This window comes from Austrofundulus limnaeus, unplaced genomic scaffold, assembly GCF_001266775.1.
Source record: "Austrofundulus limnaeus strain Quisiro unplaced genomic scaffold, Austrofundulus_limnaeus-1.0 Scaffold48, whole genome shotgun sequence".
NCBI lineage: Eukaryota > Metazoa > Chordata > Actinopteri > Cyprinodontiformes > Rivulidae > Austrofundulus > Austrofundulus limnaeus.
The window spans coordinates 2,507,808-2,529,686 of record NW_013952450.1 but is presented as its reverse complement, the minus strand read 5'-3'; the positions used below and the strand labels follow the sequence as shown (position 1 = coordinate 2,529,686).

At 43.7% G+C, this 21,879-nt stretch overlaps 1 protein-coding gene and 1 long non-coding RNA gene across 3 annotated transcripts in view; one reads left to right on the top strand and one right to left on the bottom strand.

Moving 5' to 3' along the window:
* Positions 1-593: 593 nt before the first annotated feature.
* prr12a (proline rich 12a) lies at positions 594-20,815 on the bottom strand. Its single transcript, XM_014008295.1, has 15 exons — positions 19,607-20,815; positions 17,688-17,845; positions 17,130-17,291; positions 12,130-16,895; positions 11,578-11,805; positions 10,738-11,455; positions 5,478-5,977; positions 5,207-5,323; positions 4,906-5,039; positions 4,043-4,743; positions 3,820-3,939; positions 3,341-3,438; positions 3,007-3,138; positions 2,123-2,218; positions 594-1,962 (listed from the first exon to the last, which is right to left on the bottom strand). Exons 1-15 carry the CDS (start codon positions 19,687-19,689, stop codon positions 1,828-1,830), a joined length of 8,148 nt encoding a protein of 2,715 aa, XP_013863749.1. The 5' UTR covers positions 19,690-20,815; the 3' UTR covers positions 594-1,827.
* Positions 17,762-21,879, top strand: part of LOC106517442 (uncharacterized) — a 6,275-nt gene continuing 2,157 nt past the window's right edge. Inside the window, exon 1 of one of the 2 annotated variants that reach the window (XR_001310209.1) lies at positions 17,762-17,861. This is a non-coding gene — a long non-coding RNA (uncharacterized LOC106517442). Of the gene's footprint in view, positions 17,862-20,763; positions 20,844-21,879 lie in introns of those variants that run through there. The other variant, XR_001310210.1, reaches the window with a different exon arrangement.

Below are 21,879 nucleotides of genomic sequence, written 5' to 3'. Positions count from 1 at the left end.
ATATATATACTGTATAAATGGCTTTGAAAAACAATTGTCTCTGCAGTGTTTCGCAATACATTTAGTCCCACCATACAGAAAACAAATTCCTGGATGTATAGTTATATTTTACTTTGTAGGTCAGGAAATTTTTGTTTGCTTTTGACATGATCTCAAGAAATAAACAGTTAATAGTAAAACAGACTGAAAACCGCTTTAAATAGCTACAATGAAAATCACAAATCCAGAGGCATGTTCAAGTTTCACCCAGAAAGTGGGATTTCCAGGTTCCAAGTGGGAAAAAAAAGCATCTGGAAGTTCCTAAAAGTTGGGATTTCGATTGAGAAAGTCAGAGGTGGCTGACAAAATGCAGACATCAAAATCCACATATGCTTGGGCATGAAAAGTTGTGATGGCTGCAATTTTTAACTTTTCATTTGTATTTGTCAGTCTGGATCTCAATAAACAGGTACCACACATACTATATTAGGGAAACGATTTAAAGCTTTGAGCGCAAACAGACTGACATGCTTCTATAACCAGAAAAACAGACGTGTCTACAATCTTTGCTTTTACAATGAGCCATAAACACACACAAAGTAAGGAAATGAAACTATTTGTTCTTTGTAGATTTTATTTGTTTTTCAAATACAGGAGAGTTAATGTACAGAAGGACAAAGAATTTCATCAAGAACTGTACAATATTTACACATCTTTTTTTTCCTTTTGTATGGAAAATTGGATTGTTTTTCAAAATAAGTCATAGTATGCACAGACATCAAAATGATAAAAATGAAATGACTATTTTCTCTTTAAATATTATTTATACTCCTCCTTCCCACATGGGAAAGGGATAGTTCTTTTTCTTTGCACCTGCATGACTGATGATTGAACTGAAGCACAACAATGTTAAGTTTCAAATAACTTTTCTTACCGTCCTTTTTTTTTTGTCTTTTGCCCATCTTTTTCTTTATTTTACACCCACTGTATTTAATACAATATTTCTGTCTCAAGGTCTGTTCTTTTGTATCGAGGGGAAGACGACTTGGATATGTGGGTTATGATTGTATACTGATCCCGTGGAAAATAAAAAGCTTTTATTAAATGTTAGAGGACAGCAAACCAGCGCTTGTGAGAGTTTAAGTTAAAAACCTCCTTATATAAATAATAAAAATGTGTTTATATATTATCACACAGCTGACTGGTGCTGCCCTTCATAYGACGACAGGGAGAGGGAGCGTTTCTTAACACTTTTTTTTTTTAATTCCTGGACGAGTCCATGATCACGCTGCTCACGGCACACTCTACACGCAGTTTAAAAAGCATTCTCGCCTTCTTCCACTCTTTTCAAAAGCCGACAGCTGATGTTAGTCTTTTCAAAAAAATAATTTATGTAAAAACTAAGCAGTAATAGTATTTTTTTTCTCTGAACTATTGTCTTTATGACACACATTTAACAAGATGTCAGTGGCTCCTCCTTTGACTAGGCGTTACGGCTCCTCCTCGTTGTCCATCCATTTTGTAGCTCTCCCTTTTTCATCAATGATCAGTGTATCCTCTTGAGCCTCTGGCGACCCCTTAATCCAATGGGGTCCAACTCTCACAAAGTAAGACGCTTTCTTTAGTGACTGATCAAAAACAAGAAAAGAAAAAAGGCCAGCGTCCGAGGTCACATCAACAAACCCTTCCGTGTTCCTCAAGGGCTTCAAAAACATCATCCTCAGATCTGAAGAGATTCAAAGACGGGTCTGGGGGCTGTACAGTGGGATCCATCTCAACTTTATGTTGGTTTTTTTTCTCTTTTAAGTCCTCTGATTCCAGCTCACTAGGTCTCTCTGTGAGGCTAACTCAGGCTTTGGTGCTGAGTGTGAGCAGCTCGATAAAGGAGTTAAAGAGGGTGTCCAGCCAGCTCTGGTTGGCCATGCACTGCTGCACCACTTCCTCTTGGCCAGGGTCCTCGGCTGCCTGCTCAATGGTGTTGGTCTGGAAAAGTGGAATGAAAACACAGACAACTTTGACCAAACTGAGGCACAAAGCCAAAAAGAAAGCATTCAACTGCTGCAGCTTTAAACTAATAATGTTTCAGCAGACTGAAATAATGTGAATTGAGTGTTGAAAATATTGCAAACAAGCACATTTTTACCTCTTTCTTGCACTGTAAGAAGGTGTGGTATTTATAGTGATGCAGAGAGTGGTAGAGACTGTATATCCGGTACATCTCAGATGACAGTTTTAGGTCCTGTAGAAAAGACATTGTCCATTTGTATCAAAACTATTTTAAGACCAAAAAAAAGGTATTATTCTGGGTTTTAAATAAAATGAACCAAGTTGAAGCAGGTTTGGCAACTTACAGCTGGTTTTACCCACTATTTACCGACATGGTTAATTTGACCAAGTCATGGTTTCACTTTTTATTCTTTAAACATTTCCACACATTTGGTTTGGGACTTTTGTCATTTCTACAAATCTTAGCTTTGCCAAATCACAAGATAAAACATGTCCTGAAGTTTTTAATGAAAATGTCACAAATAAAAAGAGTATGTTGCAAAAAAAAAAAGGACTGATCCAAGCCTCACACAGGTTTGTAATTATATTTAATATTATCACTGCTGGTCAGAGCTGTTGTGTAAAACCTTTAATAAACAAGCCGACTTGAAAAGAGCTTGTACCGATCAGCTGTGTGTGCAACCAGCAACCAGTAGAGGATATGTGATAGCAACCTGGCAATGCAAATCTTAACATCAATGAAAAACAATATTAGAAAGTCAAAGTTGTCTTCATTGAGGAGAGTAGTGAGCAGATTTGCCATGTCTGGCTCAACCAGAGAAGAGAAACATTAAAAGTTAGCTTATATTGGTCTGATTCTCGTCTAAATGTATTTCAGAATCTTTTAGAGGTCCACCATTTTTAATAAATCAAGTTCAGTTCCAGTTTAAAACTTTGTTAGACAAGCGAGAGACTTTGTTGCATTAAAGTAAATACATAAATCCCCTATTCAGCTAGTCCTTACTACTAAAATGTTATTACCTGTGGTTTAGGCAGGGTCTTCTTGACTCTGTTGAGAGTCTTTCGATTGTAAGCGTCACCAGTTAGTCGCACCCTCACCACTCCCGTGTCCAAAGGGTCAGTGATTATTTGGGGATAAGCATGCAGAACCTCCTGTCAAAAAATGGGAGAAAAATGTAAGTTATAAAAAAATAAATGGCACAACGCAACAGCTACATTAAGATGGATGCAAATAAACATTTTCTTACAACTAATATTAACGTAAAAAAAAACACCATAAAAGCTGAAAATGACAAACTGGAAATAAAAACGTTTTGTTTGGTCGTTTCTGAGCAGCATATTTAGGGCAGATTACCTGGTGTTGAGAACTCATGCTGACTTTCCTCAACAACCTCCTCTTCTGTTCGCTCAGGATGCTGTCAATCTTCCTCATTGGGGGGAGGTAGAGCTCATCTGACAGCCAATCAGGACACAAGGTTTTCATTAGTCATCCTTTCTACAGCTGCCAATCATTTTAATATCAAGGGCAAATTCAAAGTCTTCTTGGCTACAGATGCATCTACATTCCCTGTGCTCCTCGCCAACCCGCTGCACCTTGTTCACGTGAATTTGAAAAAAAGCAATTATAAGACGGATACAAATATGGATGTCTAATTGTCAACAGTTTGACCAGCTGGGCTAAAATCTTTCGCTAGTATTTCACCTGAAAAAAGCATCCTGTGATTGTTTTTTTAAAACATCTTCAGAAAACATGCTAAAAGACAACCATGTTTAGTTAGGTTTGAGACAGGTTCTCAAGCCAGTAATTACAGAGGGAGTGTGTGCTGTTCTCACCATCTGTGTCTTCCAGGGCTTGGATCATGTCCGGGTCCAGGGCTGTGCTTACCAGCATCTCCACGTAGCTCCTGAACATTTCTCTCATGGCGCGATTGTTCACTCCGCCTTTCACTGGCACTGAGGAGGTGAGAATTACACTTTAAAGCTAGCCAATGAACCTGTTAGCATTGCTCTCCAGAAAAATTTACTCTAAGCACTAATAATCAAAATCCCATCTCACTTTCATTCTCACTAGCCGCCTCATCAGATGAATCGGAGTCAGACGATGACGGTACCGATGAAGGTACATTCAGCCACTTCTTCCTCTTCTTGGGTGGGGGCTCGGCCTTCACTTTTGTTGGCTTGAACTTGGGTGGTCGTTCAGGTTTCTCCTTCTTTTCCAATGCTTTCTTGTCTTCCTTAGCTCTGCCACGTTCTGCTGCGCCCACACGTTTCTCCACCTTCTCCTGCTGCTGCTGTATCCGCTTCTCTCCTCTTTCCTGCTGTGGCTGCGCTCGCTTCTCCGCTTTTACCTGCTGTGGCTGCGCTCGCTTCTCCACCTTCTCCTGCTGCAACTGCGCTCGCTTCTCCACCTTCTCCTGCTGCAACTGCGCTCGCTTCTCCACCTTCTCCTGCTGCAACTGCGCTCGCTTCTCCACCTTCTCCTGCTGCAACTGCGCTCGCTTCTCCACCTTCTCCTGCTGCGGCTGAGCACGCTTTATTTTATCCTTCTCCTGGTCCCTCGCCTTCTCCTTTTCTTTGGCTTTTGGCACAGCGACCGCGGCCTCTTTTTTCTCAACATGTTCTTTTGCCGATGCCGTTTTTGATTTCTCCTTCTGTTCACGCTGGACAGGTGGAGGCGCTATACGCTCCTCTTTTTCTACAACTCTTGGGGGTGCCTGGCTAGCAGGAGGAGATGCCATTCTAGGGAGGGACTGTCGTCTGTTGGACATAAGAAAAAAGAAGTTTAAAACTGTACACTCAGCCTTTTTTTTAACTAACGAGACACATAAATGGTGACAATTTAACTATTAAAAACTAATTTTTGTTCCTAATGTTCAGTTTAATAAGCCTAAGAATAAAAATATTAAAGAATATTCCTACCTGAGACTTGGTGCAGTTCGGCGCCACGGTCTCCGAGAACAAACTCGGACATAGTCCTTCTTGTTGACATTCTCCAGGAACTTCACATATATTCTCTGGTACCGCCTTTTAGCATCTCCAAAGAAACCAAGATACTAAACCAGAAACAAACAAATATGATTGACTCATGTCAGAACTTTGTGACAAACATAAACCAGTAAAAGCCACAGTCTTGTAGTGAGATCTGAAACTTCAAAGAGCATTTAAATAAACATGACTGTTTGCAGGTGTGGTTAGGCCACTGGAGGTTGGGTGAACTCACATTGCTTGTGGCACAGAACTGCCTCTGCCCATCTTTGATCTCTGGGCTGAACTTCTGCAGCAAGGCTTTCTGCACCCTCCAGATAGCTGGAGGCTCGCGGCCGGTCTGCAGAGCCAGCTGTGCATAAAGACACAAAAGACAAGCCAGTGAAAAAAAAAAAAGGGTCTGCAACTTGCTGCAACAGAAAGACACATACATGGCCAGCACTGGGTTGGACCTTTTCTAACTGGTTAACAGTCAAACAAAGATGTTTCACGTCTTTAGCAAATACCTTGAGTGTTCGAATGTCTTCCACCCGCACCACAAACTCGTCTCTTTCTCTGAAGATGCCCTCCCCTCCGCTCTCGCTCTCGTCCTCTTCGCTTTCTCCAACGATGGCTGCGTCTTCTTGTTTCTGGGCGAGGTGCAGCGAGGTGATCTTTGGAGCTGGAGGCTCCTCGGGAGAGGCGGGAGATTCCGGGGACGGTGCGGGAGACTCCTTGGGTGGGGGAGGAGGGGAGGCGGGTGGAGGAGTGGCAAGCTGAGAGATGGCAGCAGCCTGGGAAGGAGGAGGCGGCGGCAGCTGCGGTAGTGGTGGCGATGGAGAAGGAGATGCGGGAGCAGCAGGGCTTGGCGGCTGGGAATCCTGTCGCTCCTCTTGTGGAGGCGGTGGTGAGGGGAGAGACAGGGGAGGGAGCGGGGAATGGGAAGGAGAGGAGGATGAGGCAGGAGATGGCGGAACGTAAGGTGGTTCAGGAGTTTCTGGCTCTGGTGGAATCTCAGGAAGAGGAGCTGAAAAACAAGAAAACAAATTAAATGAAGTCATTCCTTTAATTGTTTGACAGTTTAAGTTCTCTGTTGTTCAGGACGACGTGATYGTTGAAGCTCAGATAGAAGGCAGCTGAACTTACTTTCTTCTTCCAAAAGACATTTCACCTCTTGTCAAAACAGCTCTTTGAGTTCTGAGAATGGACTGTGAGTTTCAAGCTCATGAGATCCAGATGAGACAATCAAAGTAAAAGTATCGTAGGAGACCACAAATCACTAATCCATCAGCGCTTTGAAGGTGATAATGGTTTTAAATTATCCCGAGACAGAGATTCAAAAAACTGTGTTGTAAGTATCAGACAGGAGTGTCTTCTTCTTTAACATGTCTTTTACCAGTGTGCACAGAGATTGAAGTGCTTCTCTACCCTTTTGGCAAAGAAAGAAAAACTCATAAAGGCCACTGAAACAACTTGAAGCTGACAAAAGTAATAATGAAAAACAAAATACAAAAAGTCAGACATTGCTTAATCAGGGTTCCTACAGTTTTAAGCGCCTGTGATGTAAAATGTTTGTAATAAATATGAATGCATTTTTAGAAAGATAACATTGACAAAATATTGCAAAATAAATCTCATGTCGCTGAGATGAACAGTTGTTGAGATATTTGCCTTTAAAGTAACATGAAGTGATGTCAAAGGGGAATGTCTGCATGTGAACAGAGYTTTGCTACAACAGCTGACAACCCAGACTGTAGAGAAGAATYTGATGTTTCTTTAGATTATTTTGAGTCTCTGTCAGAGAGATGAAGAAGAGTCAGAGTTCAAATAATATTGTTTCAATAAACAAAGACCAAAGAGTTTTCTTTGTTAAAGAGTTCCCCTTTGATGTCACTTCCTGTTTCACTTTGGCTGAGCCAAACTCAAGAGAAAATATGCCAGTTATGGGACAAAATATGTTAAATTGTGCATATTATTCTAAATTTCTTAAAAATAAATGTGTTTTCTTTGACTTTTTGTGTTTTGAAGAATATGCATGTCACAGACACTTTAAAGCAAGTTAAATTTAAGACTTAAAGACTTTTTAATGCCAAGTGAAATAAAATTTAAGACCAATGTCATTATAAACACAAATGACAAAAAAAAAAAAAAGTAGCAGCAACTCAGGAATCAAAGTATTTTTGGTTGAAGTATTCAAATATTTTGCTAATAGACCAATTGTTTTAGGACCCACAGTGGGGTCTAAATCACAATTTGCTATAGATGAAACCTTAAAGTGCCTGTGACATCAAAATTTGTAAGACAAGTTAATGCATTTTTGGAAAGACAACATTACTAACATAATACAAAACAAATTTCACATTGCTCAGATGGACAGTTGTTGAGATATTTAAATGTGATGTAACAGGAAGTGATGTCAAAGGGGAATGTCTGCATGTGAATATTTAAAAAATAAATGTTACCAATTATTTTAATATTTGAGATGAATTACAATCATCCTATGTACAATGTGTTAACATTTTTAAGACTTCTGACAGATTGATTTAAGACATTTTAAGGCTAATTAAGGCCTTATTTTTGGATTGATGAATTCAATGCCCTTTAAGAGTTTTTAAGGATTTGCAGGAACCCTGTTAATTTTTGGTTTACCGGAATTAAACAGATGATTAGTTGGTGATTAGATTGTTTATGCTGTTTAAGCTCAAAAAATGATGATCGTATTATACATGAACAAATTGCAATTGACCTTGACTAAAAGGATGGTACACCTAATACGCTGCACAATTTTTTTGAGGCAATCAAGTGATTTCTGTAACTCTCTCAGACTTCTGCACCTATCCACAGGTATTTTGATTCACTCCTTGTAAGCAAACTGCTCCAGCTGTGAAGTGTTCATGTTTCAGCTTCCTCCACAGATCAAAAAAAAAAAAATTAAGTAGATCCGCTGGACAGGTTCATCTTTAATGAAACGTTTCGTCTCTCCTCCAAGAGACTTCTGTCCACCATGGACTTTGTGGACAAGGTGATGGATGTCATCATGGAGACGGATGAAACAATGGGTCTCTTTTGATGCCACATCACTCTTTATAAGTGTTCCGTTGATGAGGCGGTGGATGTGGTCTTTGTAATGTTAAAATCAGACAACACTCTTTGCGAAGAGCAACTGGGCCAACTCCTGAAAAAATGAGACTGAAGAAGACTCTTGGAGGAGAGACGAAGTTTCATTCAAGAAGAACCCATCCTACTTAATTTTTTTTTCTTTTTTTACCTGGATTATGGAGATGCATCAAGACATTCTTCCACAGATGTTCAACAGGATTTAGATCAGAGCTCAGTCTGCTACTTTGGAATATTTCAATATTTGTTCTTTGTAATTTTTTTGTTTTGGGTCCTTAAGAGGACACATGATCTGAGACTGAGACCAAAATTTCCAAAACTGGACACCTTGAAAGTCTTGACATTTACATAATTGTACTCTGCACAGAATACCTCAACCAAACCACCTTCATGTGCACTGTTCTGTGAACACACAGCTGATGAGACTTGTTGCCACTGCAGTTTTGTCCCGTTTTTCAAAAGGACATTTCTATCAGAAATTTTGGGTCTTTTTAACATGCATCATTAGCAAATTTCAGTCGTCACATTTTTATCATTTGGTGACCTCAAGAGTTTTCCAGTGTGTCCAATTTGGTTCACACAGTGACCAATACAGATATCTGACTTTGATGTAAGCTGACCTTGGAGTTCACCTCTAACCTCTTCAGAAGTTATTCTGAGTTATTATGAAGATTCAGGACACCTGTATTATACAGGCTTAAGTTTCAAAAGTTGTGAAAACCACAAAAAAGGGTGGGGAAAGCAGTCTGAACACCTATGATGTACCAAAATACAATTGCTATTTGCTTCATCTAACAAGTTTATGGTCTTTATTATATTTCTCTTTTAAAGAGGACACGTGCCTTTAAATATAGTGTTGTCACATTTAAATCATTCATTTGGGGTCTATATAAAGTGGAACTGCAGTGCTTTGGTCTGATTTTCTACTTATTGTTTGCATCCCTACTACATACTTTTGCTACTTATTTTGTAGTGCGGTTTTTAAAAAGTCTTGCTCAAGTCAAACTGTAAACAATAGTCAACAACAGTAGGTATGAGGAAAAACCAACCCATTTATTATCAACCAATGGGTTACATTTTTTCCTTTAACATAACATTCTACAATAAAATAAAGTAAAGGAAAAATAAAAATAGAAAGCCCTAAAAAATTCCCTAAAAATCCAATAAAAGCAAGCTATGCTTTTAAAGTGTAAAATAACAATTTATGTTGAATCTAACCACTGTTGGATAGAAATCCTGGAGTGGACCACTGGTATGGACTGTTTGTATTGGGAGTGCTTGTATCAATGATTTTAGATGTTGGCCGACACAATCCGATACTCGATTTTTGGCTAATATCAGACCGATATCCCGATACTAATATCGGATCGGGACATCTCTAGCATTTAACAGCTATTGCATGACATGTCTCCTTCAATAAAACATGATGTTAAGTGATGTCCAAATATGGAGTAAAACTCTAAAAGCGGCACAGTTCATGAATGAAATTAACTATTGACAAGTTGTATAAATTTGTTTTGCATTTACATAGCCCATTTACGTTAAAGTGTTTTGCAGATGAAAATGGTCCTTGTCAATTTTTGGGGGGGTCTCAAAAGGTTTTAAAAACATTTTTCTATGGCGTTTAGCTGCTCACACCCCCACGCTCACATTCAGTCCAGTACCGGATCAGTTTTAGAAAAAAAAAGTTATTTTGTTTATAGGGCCACTTAACTAACTCATTCAAGCAAGTAAGCTAGTATTGTGTTGATACATAGACAGCTTAGGAAAGATACTAATTGAAATGGGATCTTTAGGCATATTGTTACCAGCAAGCTGCCAAAAAGATAAATTTGTCCCAATTTCTTAGTAAAAATACTAAAAATAACACTTGCTAACACACAAAATGAGTGTTTTAGCACTAACAAGACAGTTTTCAAAGAGCTAGTAGCTGAATCGGTGTCATACAGTAGATGAACTGAATGATGATGTTTCTCTCACATCCTATGTCAGGTCATTGCTGCATTTTTTGTTTTAGGTTTGACACTTCTCCACCTGGCCACTCTTCTACAGTATGTTTATTTTAATGGCACAAACGCCAAAAATATGCTGTCATGATTAGATCCTGGGTTTAAAATGACCTTTAATAAAAGCAGTGAACGTTCAAAGAAAGAGGAAAACTACTGATTGAGATCACTTTAAAAGATTACAAGGTAGCCTACCAGTTTGAATGCAAAATATGAAAACATGAGGCGTGAACACAACACAGCCTTCAATCTCCTCCTTGAAAGATTTTAAAACTATTCAGAACTTTTGAAACATGCAACCGAAACACCCTTGGCCAGAAAAACTCACAGAAAACAAGTGACTCACAGGAAGGGTGAATAAGTCAACGATACTTGTGGCTTCAGTGTTTTCTTTTAAAGCGATTGTCCCGACAATAACTTCAAAGTATGAAACTATCTATTCATAATTAGAACTGAAGAGGCCTTTCAGATAACAGGTAAAACATTGAAGAAACAAAGAAAGCCAATTTGCCTTTAAATAATCTACCTGAGATTGTTTTATTGAAACAATAACGAGACATTTGGAAATCAAAAACAAAATAAAAATTAAAAAGCTATGCAAAAAAGTATCTATGCATAAAATAATTGGAAGCGGGGCAACAAATAATAAAAGACCAAACCTCACCATCAAGCTTAGGAGCACTCAGGGTTTCCAGCTGTGGTTCCCTCTCTTCTGTTATATCCTTTTCTTCATCCTCTTCAGTGCTTCTCTCTTCCTCGTTCTCCTCCTCCTCTTCCTCGTCCTCCTCCTCTTCCTTGCTCTCTTCCATGTCCCCATCTTCTGGTGGAAGGACCTCCGGTTCGTTAGACTCGGGCTGGGAGTGAGGAGTTACCACTGTTGGCTGTGGACTAAGTGTGGGAGGCTGCAACGTGGGGGTAAGAGGAGCCTGGATAGACTGAGTCTGAGGAGGTGAAGGGGGAGGTGGTAGGGGATTCTGGATGTTTGAGGTAAGCTGAGGGGTGTCGTAAAGAGCTGAAATGGCTGAGGAGATGCTCTTCTGGAGGTCCTGGTTCTTTCCAACCGAATCCTCCTCATCAGAAGAGAAAGACGGTAGAGTCTCCAGGTTTCTCTTTAGCTCATCTTCTAAGCGCTTGGGACTGGGGCAGTTGCCCAGGGCCAGGCCTCCACTGCCCTCGCCATCCCCAAAGGGAGGCGGTGGTGGTGGGGGAGGAGGTGCAGGAGACAGTGGGCGTAGACCCCCTGATTTACAGGGTGACGTTTCACCATTGTCAGGCTCCATTCCTGGTGAAATGTCCAACCCTGGTGGTCTCTTCCCTGACTTGAGGAAGTCCAAGAAAGAAGCAACAAAACCAGCTTTGGACTCGGAATCTTTCTCATCCCCCTGTAAGAAGCACAAGAGAGACCATGACTCAGCTGTAGAAGTGAACTCTGGAATTGTTAAACTATAAATCGTGTCCATTTGAATTCAGTTTTATGCAAAGAAAGAAATCTCCTAATCATTACCCTTTCCTCCAATCCTTCCTCATCCACTCCTTCACTTATCATCTGGCTTTTCTGTTTGTTCTTGTCCTGGCTTCTAGCGCTCTCTGTGCTGCAGGGAGGTCCAGGACTTAAACCAAGCGAGGGAGCTGAGCCAACGGAGCCGTCTGACAAAGCAGGGTCGGTGCCAGACAAAGAGTCTGTCCTCAGCAAGGCGTCAGAGGAGGACAAAGTACCAACTGGCAACTTGATCTGAGAAAACAAAGCAAAACAGCGATTCATCTAATAAGGATGTAAGAAATTACTAAATTTAAATTAACAGCATCCAAAACAGGACAACAAGGTTGAGTCGAACACCAACAGTGATCTGTTATCAAAATAAGAGAAAGGAAAGATAAAAAAAAAGAAATAAATAAACAGCAAGTCTGCACAGCTCAATTAAAATAATAAAAAATAATAATAATTTACAGACATATATACATAAAACTGTTGCAGTGCAACCATAAATTTTCTGTTCATTTTAAATTCATCACAGACTTGCAGACTCTTTTTTTTCCTTCACAGAATGACACCGACCTTGAGAGGTGGGATGGGCTCGTGCTGCTGCTGAGGCTGATGATGGAGCTGCTGTGTCTGCTGCTGATGGAGGTGATGCGCGTGCATCTGATCCTGCTCTTTTCCGCTCATTTCCATGTACATATCCTCTCTCCTTCCTCCTCTTCCTCGACTTCCACGGCCTCTACCCCTGCCCCGTCCTTCCACACTGAATCCCGCTCCAACTGTTGATCCACCCATATCCCCCATCATGCCTCGTGGGGTGTAGGGCTCAGGCATAGGGCGGATCCGAGGTCTGCCTCTTGGCCTAGGGGGACCCTCCCTTTTCGGCCTAGTAGGCTTTCGGCCTCGTTTTTTGGGTCCATCCGGAGGCAGGATCGAGTGTGACCCCATAGAAGAGTAGCCAGAGGTGTGGTAAAAATCAATGTCACCCATTAAAGGGCTGAGTGATCCACCTCCTCCTCCCTTTCTGCAGCTGGACACTAAATCTGGTAAAAGGTCAGGCAGTCTGCGGCTGTTCAACCTGATGTCCGCAGGTTGGTCAGCCTTATCCTCATCATCCTCAAACTCATATTCTTGAGCGTAACTTTTCTTGGGCAGTGTATTAGGATCCCTGCGTTCTTTCAGCAGATGGAAAGAGCTAGATTTGAGGAGCTTCTTGGGACGAGATGAGCAAAATATTGGAGACTGGAGGCCTCCAGAACCTGGTCCTGAGCCAGTTCCTCCAGGACCTGAGGTCATTTTAGCTCCAGAGTTGTTTGGACCAGCTGTATTGGAGCCCATACCCATAGTTGTGGCCTGGGACTGTATCAAGCCTAACTGCTCGGTGTTGACAGTGGAAGGAAGCTCGTGTGTTTTAAGGGAGTCCAGATCCAGAGTCATAGTGTTGTTGCTAGTTTCTTCCAGACTATGACAGTATTGTTCATAAGCCTGATCGCCTCCATGGTGGCCCATCATATCGTAGCTAGGTCCACCACTACCTCCTGCTCCCGCTGCACCTGGTCCACCTTTCATTGAATCCATTCCTTCTTGCCCAGCGTGGCCTTCATTCATCTCCTCCTGCCCAGGTCCTGCACCACCAGCACAGCTTGATTTGTAGTCTTCGGCACAAAACATGTCTTCCATTCCTGGGAAAAAAGAGCGGTCCTCATCTGGAAGGAGCGAGTCGGGGAAGCAGATGGACGTTAATGGTACAAACCGGTTACTTTGCTGATTCTGGTCTGCTTTCTCCACTGGGCTGACTGTGTCAAACTGATGCTGTTCTGAGCGCTGCTGGTCTAGCTGGCTCTGCTGAGGGGGGAGCTGGCTTGAGAGTGGCTGCTGTGGGTCAGGCTGAGGTTGAGGGTGAGCTGACGCAGGAGGTGGGGGTATATGGTGAGGGTGAGAAGGCTGCTGCTGAGGGTGGGGTTGGGTGTGAGGGTGATGGGAGTGGCTTTGTTGGTGCTGCTGCTGCTGCGCGTGATGCTGCGAGAGGTGGTGCATGTGGGACGGGGTGGACAGGCCGATGTCGGGCTCTGAGAGGAAGGAGTGGAGCTCGGAGGCCGAGTGTTGCTGTGAGTGGTGGGTTGGCTGTGGCTGATGGTGGGGAGGGTGCTGCCTCTGTGGCTCCTGCTGCGGCTGTCTGTGGCGCTCGCTGCTACCGCCGCTCCTCCCTGCGCTGCCTGGGCCGCCGTGTCGGTCTTCGGCCACGCCGACGTCGGCGCTGGAGGTCTGAGAGAGAGAGCGTTCCAGCATGTCCAGCGAGGACACCACGGAGCTTTGTTTCACCTGGCTCTGGTCGTGCTGATGCGGGCCACGGTTGTAGTGAGCGGCTGCCACCTCCAAAGCTTGGGACTGCAGCTGGAGCTGCAGCTGGGTAGTTTGGGACTGAGACTGAGCCTGGTGTTTACTCGTCCCCAGTCTTCCACCAGCTCCTTCCATTACAGCTTGCTGCTGGCTGATAGAGTGCTGCTGCTGCTGGGGATGAGAGTCCATTTTATGGTGCTGTTGATGCTGTGAATGAGAATCAATTTTGTGGTGCTGCTGATGCTGATGGGAGTCCATCTTCTGGTGCTGCTGATGCTGAGGGTGGGAGTCCATTTTCGAGTGTGGCTGATGCGGTGGGTGAGAATCCATCTTGTGGTGCTGTTGGTGCTGACGATGGGAGTCCATCTTGTGGTGCTGCTGCTGATGCTGCTGCTGAGAGTCCATCTTGTGGTGCGGCTGATGCGGCTCCAGTTTGTTGCGGGTGGTGTGAGACAGCACGGACTGCAGCAGGTGAGGCGGCTGACGGGACTGGTCCGTGGGGGAGTCCATGAGGGACACGGCGGCCTGAGACTGAGAGTGCTGCTGCTGGAGCTCTGGCGTCTTCCGAGGATACGGGATCTCTGCGCGCTCCTGCGGCTTCTTCTGGAGCTCCATTTGAGTGTGAGGCGGCATCTGMGAGTGCGAGGACACGTGTTGGCTGTGTGAGGAGTGCTGAGGAGCAAGAGAGTGCTGAGAGTACGGGTCGCCCCGACCGTAGTGAACAACCGAGCCAAGGTTGTCATGATGATGCAGGTGGGAATGCACCTGTTCGGTGCTGCTTCTGCCACCACTGCTTCTGCTGCTCCCGACTGATCGGTCATTCCTTTGTGGCTGTTGCTGCGGTTGATGGTGGTGCTGTTGATGCTGCTGCTGTTTCTTCAGTGACATCTCCAGCTGGTTCTCCAGCCCAGAAATGGACCCTGCAGAACCTGCACTTCCTACCCCTGCCGTGGTTGTRGCGCTGTGGGTCCGTATAACGCTCTGCGGGTGGTACCTCTCCTCGGAAGTCTTGCCCATGTCATAACTCATCCCTTTGCTCGAGTCACTGGTGGAGGGGACTGACTGGGGTTGGGGCTGTGTTTGTTGAGGTGTCTGCTGTGGCTGCTGTTGGCCATGGTGATGAGAAGCCTGAGGAGTAGGACTCGCTTGGGCTTGAAGCAGATGCTGAATCAAGAACTCTTCATCATCATCCACTTCTTCTTGAGATCTCTGAGAGCCCACTCCTAACATGGAAGTGTCTGCCTTTGATTTAGAGGAGTTCGAATGATATGACTGGGGTTGGGAGGTGGGACCCCTGGTGTCTGGGAAGCCTTGAGGGGAGGCCAAGAACGTGGGTGAGAGAACTGAGGAAATGTATTTATTTGAGCCTGCACCTCCTGGAGACTGAGTGGGGCAGGTGGGAACTGGAGAGTGCAACCCTGGACGAATGATGCCCGAGTTGCCTGAAGGGGAGGGGCTGGAATCTGGAATATGAAAAGAGCCTCCACCACTACCTCCTCCACCTCTTTCATTGGTCATACCATTTCCAGCTCCGCCTCCTGACCCAGAGTTTCCACTTCCTGTGCCACTGCTGCTTCCGCCTCCAGATGCTCCGCTGCCTGATGAGCCACTCGATCTTAAAAGGGCGGGTGAGTGGCCTGGCGCTCCGTAGCCTAATGACGGGCTGCCAGCTCCACCTAGTGAAGATGGAAGTGACCCATAAGCAGAATCAGCTCCATATATATCAGTGGAATATGAATGGCTTCGCCCTAAACTCCCATAGCCTTTCCCACCCGTACCAGAGCTCAGGTCTTGAGCTTGAGGTGAGTTAAAACCTCCATAAGACTGCGCCAGGTGGGACGTTGGGGGCTGATTAGGGGAATATGACTGTGTCTGCTGTTGGGGTGGAGTCTGACCAGTAAGAGCAGATGTAGGGGTCTTCACTGGGGGTACAGGAGAGCCATAGCCAGAGAGGCAAGATTTGGGGAGCGACTGTTGAGCTGAAGCAGAAGTGGCAGGGGGCTGTTGCTGCTGAGGTGTGGGGGGAGGTGGAGCTGCTTGAGGAGGCGGCTGTTGCCTAGAGGGAGCTGCGCTCGAGCTGGAGGTGGGAATCGAGTTAGAAGGATGAGCCCCCGAAGTGGCTGAAGAAGAAGATGACGAAGAAGAGGTAGAGGAAGCTGACGGAGGCGTGTGAGGAGTTCTCGAGGATGATGCAGAGCTTCCAGAGGAATAGCCACTACTAGAGCTGCTTTTAGTACCTTTACCAGCTGAGGAGGAAGAAGAGGAAGAGGAGGAATAGGGGGGTTGAATAATTGGCCGATACTGCTCGGTGCGAGAAGTGGGCTTGTGGTCGGATGAGGGGCTCTGGTCACCTAGTGGGCTGCAAGATAGTCCAGCATGCCTGTGGTGGGTGGCGATCTGTTGGTACCCCGCCCCTCCACAGCTGAGATAGTGCTGAAGCGAGTGAGCGGCTGAGGACGACAGCTGCGACTGGGATGGTGTTGGCCGCTGGTAGTGCTTGATGACGCTGTCCTGCCGGGGCACGGCCCGCTCTTGAGCCGAGTTAGACTGCGACTGGGACTGAGGCTGGGACTGGGCTGAGGAAAATACTGATGGATTGTACAGCTGGGAGGACTGATCCTGCAGCTGAGATGACAGCAGATTGAACTGGTGTGACTGCAGATGCCTGGCAGAGGAGGCCTGAGCCGACGTCGCGCCCGTGGGATCCTGGCTGCCCCTGTAGGCAGCAGCAGCACCCTGTGAGGACAGGAGTCGATCAAAACCCAGGCTTGACTGTGAAGGGGCTTTGATATGTATTAGAGGATCATGCGGAGAGAGTAGACCATTGGATGTCGGACTAAATGTGGGCGTGTCCTGAAGGGAAAGGGAGGCAGCAGGGAAAGAGCGGCTGGAGAACGATGCTGGATGTTGATATGCTGATAGAGCTGATGAGGAAGGGAAAGATCCAGAGCCAGGAAGGGCTCCAGAGATGAACAGTTCAGGGGGAGCAGGTGTGTGCATTGCTGTAGGAAAATGAAAAAAAGAATTGCAAAACAAGTCAGCAAGCATTAATCATTTAATACTTTTAAATAAAAGCCTTTAAAAGTAATAGCATCACAAGTTACAGTGGCATGCTTAATTTTTACTGACTATCAGAATAACAATAATACAGACAAAGGGAGTTTTTTTTAAATGTCATATTGACATTGGGTCTATTTGAATGTCAACACATCAGGGAGGATTTAACATAGCCCCACCTGTCTGCCAGGATGGCGTGCGGAACTGAGAAAGAAGGGAGGAGGCGGAGGGTGGAGGTTGAGGACCTCTGGACTCCAGGGCTGAGATCAGATTCATGACAGAGGCATCAGGAGCAGAGGGGCTGGCATGGTGCAGGCCTGTGTCAAAAAGCCCCGAAAGACCTTCAAGAAATAAATCACAAAAAATTATTTTAATATTGAAAATATAGAAAGACTGTGTGCTGAAAATATGTGAATAAAAAAAAAAAACACAATTTTTTTTTCCCCTAAAAGCAACATTTATCTGGCAAAGCAGCGGTAATCCAGCTAAAACACATTGTCAAAGGGTAAACCTGTGAGTATATTTATCACTGCAGCTGAAAACAACCAACAAGCTGTTGCAAAAATGGTTTTGGGAGACGAATGCAAGTTCTGGCATTTGCGGGTTCGACTGAATTAAGCTATAAGGTGCACATTTTTCTGTGCCGATAATCCACCAGGACCTGTGCAGACAGACACAATAATTCATTGCCAGGGCCCCTTATGGCGGTGACATGGAAGGTATGACATTTATCTTACCCAAACTCCGTCCAGCTGCTCCCCAAGCCCCGCCTTGGCCAGAGCTCCCTGGGTGGTGATTGGTAGCATAGCCCTGCAGAGGGTGTGGGGTGGCGTAGGCTTGTCGGTGAAGGAGCTCAGACTCAGGGTGGGATGATCTGGAACTCCCATAGACAAGACTAGGAAAGAAAAAGGGTAAGGGGATGGATTGTGTGGGGGGGAGATTGTGGAAGTGCCATTAATCTTAGTGTATATTAACATCATTCTAATCTGTTTCTAAATTGTGGCCCTTGAAAAAGACTGCCTGATTAACAATAAAAAGCATGTGATATATAAGTAAATTGTACTTTAATTAAAAGAATTCATGCATCAAATTTCAACGTGAGGTTATTTGGTCTCCAAGTTAAACTTGAATGTTCTTATAAAGTAATAATAAAAACACATGAACGCAATTTAATAATGAGTTATTACACAATTATAGTTTAAGTGTTTATTCCAATGTGTATTAGGTTATAAATCTGTGAAACCAGCAATTAATCATTTCTTTAAATCAGAATGATTAATTAGCAATTAACAAAACGGAAATTAAAAGATTCATCCATTACTTAATAGGAGAATGGCCATAAATTAATAAACGGATTGACATGAGGAGTTTTCACTTGCATCGTTTTTGCTTGACAAAATCCAGAATAAATGCGTGGCTGCTTGTTCAGATTCATGTTAGCATTTGTGTTGCTGGTAGCATCGTTTAGCAGCAGAAATTCAAAGACCAGGCCCGAAATGCGAGGCCAGTCTTGCGTATAAATATAGCACGGGGACCCCAAAAAGGCATCATTTGACCCAGTGAGACAACGCATCTCCCCCTAATTCGAACCACGGATAAGCAATCAGCATCTCCGTGACCACTAATTATTATGGTGATGAAGCTAACAACTGAATGATGCATGTCGACGCAAATGCACGCCGAGCTGCAGGCAAACCCCGTCAAATCGCCTGGTTTGTTTACTCAAATCAGAGTGCTCAATGCGATGTGGCCTTTTAGGCACGACCAGTGAATTAAAAACCAAATCCCAGCCGAGCTTGTTCAACGTGCAAGGAGGAGCGCAGAGGGTGAAGATGTTAACGTGCGCAGGCCTCACAGAGGCGCTAGCTCGCAGGCTAAAGCTAACATCCAGCGCTGCCTCTCAGTTTGGGCAGTTTTCATCCTTCATTCCATGCCTTTTCTTTTTTTTAATTATTATTTTGTGACACAAACAGGAAATTGCACATTTCACCCGGGAGGATGAATCTGACAAGGCTTATATTATGCAAATAAGCACAAATGACACTGTCGAGCAAAAATGCATCCAAAAATGATTGTGAACTGTGGCGGATTCCGCCTCTATAAATCTTTTCTTTCTTAGGTAGTGTAATTAAACAACCCCCTTGATTAATATGCATCAGTTTATCTTGTTGATGTCTATCGGGGGGGCTGCTGTGTGTGTGTGTATGGGGGAGAAGGAGGGGGGGGCTGCTGCGTCTGCACTCCTCGCCAGTTTCTATCATGAATCCTATGAATTTATCTATGAGGCTCTGCTTCCAGGCCTGCACACTGGGAACAATAATTCCAATGGACACTCAGACATCCCCCCACCTCCATCCATCCATGCATCCATCCCGCCAGGTCCTGCCTTAAAAAAAAAACATGTCTGTCAATCACATTCAATTCATTCCTCAACCTTTCCTTTCTCCACCCCGCCCACCCCCACGACACACACTCATCTATTCCTGTTTATAATATTTTCACCATGCAACTGTAAGGATGACAATGCGCTACCCGGTAATCATGGCGCTGTATGTTGAGGCTATTAGCTCCAAATTGTTTACATGGCTCTCATCGTGCGCTCTGCCGAAAGGCACCACGGATGCGTTTTGCACTTTTGTCTGAATCCGATGCATACCTTGCTTTTGCTGTTCTGTCGTAACTCCATCCTGCTCCTGCGCCCAAATCACCAAATCCTGTTCCCGGGTAATTTCTATCCATTTATGTCTCGTACACAAAGCGTCAGCGACGACGACAACGTAGCAGGACACAAAAATGTGGAGGAAGTCAAAGAAAAAGAAAAAAAAATCCAGTCTTTCCCGTTTTCAAGCTATTTTTCCCGGTTTCACGGGCAAGTCCTCAAGAGTGGAAAACAGCATATTCAAAGAGAAATGGTGGGGAGGAGGAGAAAGCTGGATGAAAAAAGAGAGGGGGGTCTACGGGGTTATAATCCAAGCACCTCCAAAAAAAAGCCAGTCTGTCTCCTTTTCCTGCGCTTTTCACCTTTATCATTTCCTCGAATGCAGATCGGGTCTAAAATCAGTCACGGTCATGATGAAGAGATGATTTTGGTCGCTGATGGGCGAATTGCTTTCAAACATTTGACTTGAACGCGTCCCTTTTTTTTCACCGTCTCTCCTCCCCTTTCTTCGGGCTAGTTTCGGCTACGCTGCTAGCGCTAGAAAAGATAGTAATCGACGGGGGCCACGTTGGTTGCAATCATTCCCCATAGGGCGAGCAAAGAAATCCCCAATTTGAAAATCTCTTTTTTTTTCTTCCTCTCCCTTTGCATGCAAATCGTTCCCACCCCCTTCACGGAGCGGAGCTACGGGTTAGCAGCAGATGCTAGCTGTCAGCAACGACGCATCAAAATAAAACTGGGCTGCTTTTATTTCCCAAAATACGCTCTCCTCCCCCCTTTTTGTTCTCTAACAGCCATTAAAATAAACGCGACGAAACCGCTTGCACTGGGAAAAAAATAATAACGGCACAACGAAAAAATATCTTTAAATCCGAACAAGGAAGTGTAAAGAAATAGGCCGCGTTTTAATCATTTTTACTCATTTTCCTCCGGAGACGCCATTTTTGAAGGCGGATAGCCGCTGTCCGTCCTCCCCTCTCTCTCCCCCTCAGCGTCTCACTCCGTGTCTGCTGTGACCTCCATTCACCGGTGTTATCAGTCTGCCAAACGCTCCTGCTTGCTTTCCCAGATACTCATTTTTTTCTCTCCACGGGATAACTATAAATACACACAAAAAGAGTCACCAGTTCGCTCCGCGCGTAGCGATTTGCTGTGATGCATTCAAGTGCACGTAGGAAAAAAACAAACTGATTTACAAACAGATTCATTGGCCTGCGATATAWTTTCCAGATTTGTGAGTAAAAACGTTTATTGAAATGCTGCTTTTGCTCGACAGGAAACACATGTTTCTGCTTTTATTGATATAATATAGCAGATAAATCATGTGTTTTTCTCTAATTACGTTCTTATTACAAGTGTCATACATATTCGATCTTCAGGGCCTTTGACCCAAAGAGTCAGGGGGTAAGAGGTCTCGTCTCCCTCTAAAAAATAACCCAATATCATTAAAAATACATTGAATAGATATAACTTACCGCAGTTATAATGAGAACATAATGGCCCAATCTAATAGCAAATGCCAACAAAATAAAGCAAAGATGGCAAAGGTTAGGGGCTATAGCAACAAGGTGAAATAGTAAAATGATGGGAAATTAGATAAATATGGTCCTTGATGGTTCCAAATTAAATGAATATTTGCAAAATATAAAATACGAAGTGGCTACAAAAACTAGTCTAAAATCCTGCATTAGACAAATAGTTATGTAACTATGAAAAAAAATGAGCCATATTAATATCGAATCTAACAATAATGAAAAAAATCTGTGACCTAGAACAGCTGMAAAATGTTATCTGCATGGTAGGCTACTTGCTCTGAATTTATATATTTTAAGTCTTGAGCAGTAGTGTATAAGCTACTTGCAGTATATCTACTTTATGTCMTTTTTCCATAGTAGCAAGTGTTTATGTCCCTTTTTGCTAAGCCTATTATTTGGAGGACCTGAGACTCATGCACATAATTRTTCACGCCAGCAGATGGCACACTGACTTTTAAAATAATTAAAATATAGAAGAGATCTGTACATGCTGAGGTGAGGGAGATGCTGCTTTGCTYTTGAGGTTGTTCTGAAAAGCTGTCCATGGTTAGATAAATAGTATTACCTTGTCACTGTCTGTAAGTGAACAAATAAATTAAGAGAAAAAAAATAAAAGGTAATATAAATTTGTCGTAAATGATGGTGCAGCTGCTAAATGACTCAGAACTGTTTAAATCTAATTTTTCACACACGACAGTAGGGGGTTTATTTGCATGAAAATTTGTTGCGTAAGTG